Here is a 2,739-nt window from a genome sequence, read left to right on the forward strand (position 1 = left end):
GGGGGGGGGGGGGGGGGGGAGGCGAGACGAGATAAGGCAGGGGAGGGAGGTCTATTCTGGGGTTTCCCCAGCCTGCTCTGCAGTATGGAGGCGAATGGATTGGAGCCCCCACCCCACCCTCCAGCACTGGCTGGGCGAATCAAAGACTGAACTCACTCCCCTCCTTTGGAGTGCCTTCATCTGAACCCACATGTAACGAGGGTTCAAACTGTTGCGCAATCAAGCATTTTTAAGTGCTCTGCAGCCGTGTGCTTCTTTCAGTACATAGATGAAGAGTGCTTTCAGTAGCCAGTTGTACAACAAGCTGTCATGTCTGTCAGTTCCCTCTGTAACAGCAGCACTTGAGTGCCGTGACAGAAGTGCACAAGTTGTAGCTCTGCAGCACGCTCCCTACTTTCTGGTCAACAGAAAGCCTAAACTGATCCTGCTTTTTGGGCTGCTATAAAAGCTTTACTATTAGTCATAGTGCTAGGATCCCATTCAAAGCAAGGGAGTCTGACCCCTCTAGCCTGATGCATGTTGTCATCTGACTAGTACTTACTGTTTTGGGTGACAGTGTTTTGTTTGCAGAAGTCTCCTCTGTGTTTGCTGGTGAGTGGGAGTCCAGAGACTGGCATGGCAACTCACTTGATCCTTGGCGGTGAGGCTGCTGTTCCAGTTTAGGTAAAAGGGGCCGTAAGACCATACAGTCTGCATTAAGGATACAGAACAGATAGGCTGGACTTTCTGTCAAATCATCCAAACAGCATATACTTTGGAACGCTCAGGTCAGGAAAATGCTCCACAATCCAGAGAGAAAACAACAAGGGCTTGTTACCAGGTAAAGAATGACCCTGACAGTGTCCACACTCCTCCAGCATAGGCGTCTTCCCTCCTGCTATCCCTGTGTGCGCTAGCCAACCCCAGGGGGAAAAGGAGGAACTGAAGGCATCCCTCTACACCCATGCTGCAGCAGTGTTATCAGTACACACATACAAGCACATTCTGTACCCCTTAGAAAGAAGCTGAAGTCACTCTTCAGGGATTCTGCTTAGTGCTCATGTGTACATTTTTAACTAAAAAAAATCCAAGGAAATTCCGAGAAAAAAATATTATATTAAGAATTATGTTAAGGCTAAGAGTACTTATTGGTAGCTAAGAGGTAAAACATGTTATCATATAGTATCACTATCCCGAATGCCCACTCCCTACAGCAAAATTTATACTTTCAGGAAATCTAAATGTGGTAGTGTGGAAATGCAGAGGTATTTAAAGGCATAACTGAAGCTTCCATTTTAGTACCTAATCCAGTTTCATTCTTCAGTGGTTTTCTTAGGTAAAGTTTGTTTCTCATTCTTTCCAAGACTTTTTGTTTCACCACTACTGGGTTCTAAACCAAAAACAAGAATATCACAGTTAAGTTGGTATCTTCAGATGGCATTTTTAATAATACATTCTGTATACACACCCCAAATGCAGCTCAGCTTATCTCACTGATACACCATGTGTTCTTCCCCATTCCCAACCTCCAAGAGGTGGCCACGTTAGTTAAAAGAGATGAGGTGGTTTTAGTGAAGGGGGAACTCAGAGAGATCAGACAGGGAATGATGCTTGGCTTGGACCAACTCAGGTGAATGGATCTTCTGAGGAGCAGGGGAGTTGAATCAAGCCTCCAGATCATGTGTATTGATGAAGGTGAGGAAATGTGCAGTTAAGGGATCACGTGGGTCATCCACATGGAAGCTGAAGTCAGCAAGAATGTGGGGGCAGGAAAAGAGAATACAAAGATATGAGGATGAGCTTGACCTGGTCTCATTTAGCTTTGGCAAATCCCCTAGGGTAGTGATTTTCAACCAAAGTAACCTGGCACCCTCGGGTGCCTTAAGATCCTTTCAAGGGTGCCTCAGGGTGCCAAACAATGTTAGCACTGTCAGATATAAAAACATGGGCAGCTTGCAGACATTAAAAAAACAAACAAACACACTTTACCAGAAGAGACAGTGCACTACTTCAACCCAGCTCTGCAGCATCTATATAGATTAGGTGCTGCAGTGGGGCTTTTTGGCACTTTTAGTTAAACTAATTTAATCAGCTGTTAGATCAAAGCACCTTTTCTGGGCATATGCTGGGCACGTCATGGAAGTGCACCAAGTTTAAAGTAAAGCATTGTTTTGGGGGGGGTTTTATGTCTGCAAGCAACCGTAATTCACCAGATAAACTCAGAGATTTCAGATAGGAATCCACAGTGTTAAAAACCTTCTGACGTCCTGTGGGCTAAATTCTTTGCAACAGAAGAATTGCTCTATTATTTTTCTGCACTTAAAAAAAAAAGTCAAAACAAAGCTGGCATTTTCCAAAGAATGTCCTGAGTCTAACAAGGATGCCCTGAATCTAATGAGGGGGTGCTTTGACTCTAAAAGGGTTGAGAACCATTGGATTAAGCACTACTGTGACTGACTGGAAGACATTAAAGCAGTGATTCTCAACCAAGGTGCCTCAGCATCCACAGGTGCCTTAAGATCCTTTCAAGGATGCCGTGAGATGCCACACAAAATTAGTACTGTTAGGTGTGCAAACATGATTCACAAGATAAGCTGAGAGATTTCAAATAGGAATCCATAGTGTCAAAAGCATTCAGAACTGCTGTGGTCTCTCCAAGTTCTTTGCAACAGAAGAATAGGTCTTGCATTTTTCTGTAATCAAAAAACAAGTGAAAACTAAGAACTGGTATTTTTGGGGGGGGGGGGGGACAGGACACCA

The 2,739-nt window shown here is 44.4% G+C and overlaps 1 protein-coding gene across 2 annotated transcripts in view; it reads right to left on the reverse strand.

Moving 5' to 3' along the window:
• Positions 1–2,739, reverse strand: part of CUNH9orf43 (chromosome unknown C9orf43 homolog) — a 23,878-nt gene that overhangs the window by 3,359 nt on the left and 17,780 nt on the right. For both annotated transcript variants that reach the window (XM_019510378.1, XM_019510380.1), the window contains exons 8-9: positions 1,282–1,369; positions 542–690 (exon numbers count right to left, since the gene is read on the reverse strand). In XM_019510378.1, coding sequence (XP_019365923.1) covers positions 542–690; positions 1,282–1,369 — 237 coding nt within the window. The remainder of the gene's footprint in view (positions 1–541; positions 691–1,281; positions 1,370–2,739) is intronic.

This window comes from Gavialis gangeticus, unplaced genomic scaffold (genome assembly GCF_001723915.1).
Source record: "Gavialis gangeticus isolate Ggan-Ray unplaced genomic scaffold, GavGan_comp1, whole genome shotgun sequence".
Lineage (NCBI taxonomy): Eukaryota > Metazoa > Chordata > Crocodylia > Gavialidae > Gavialis > Gavialis gangeticus.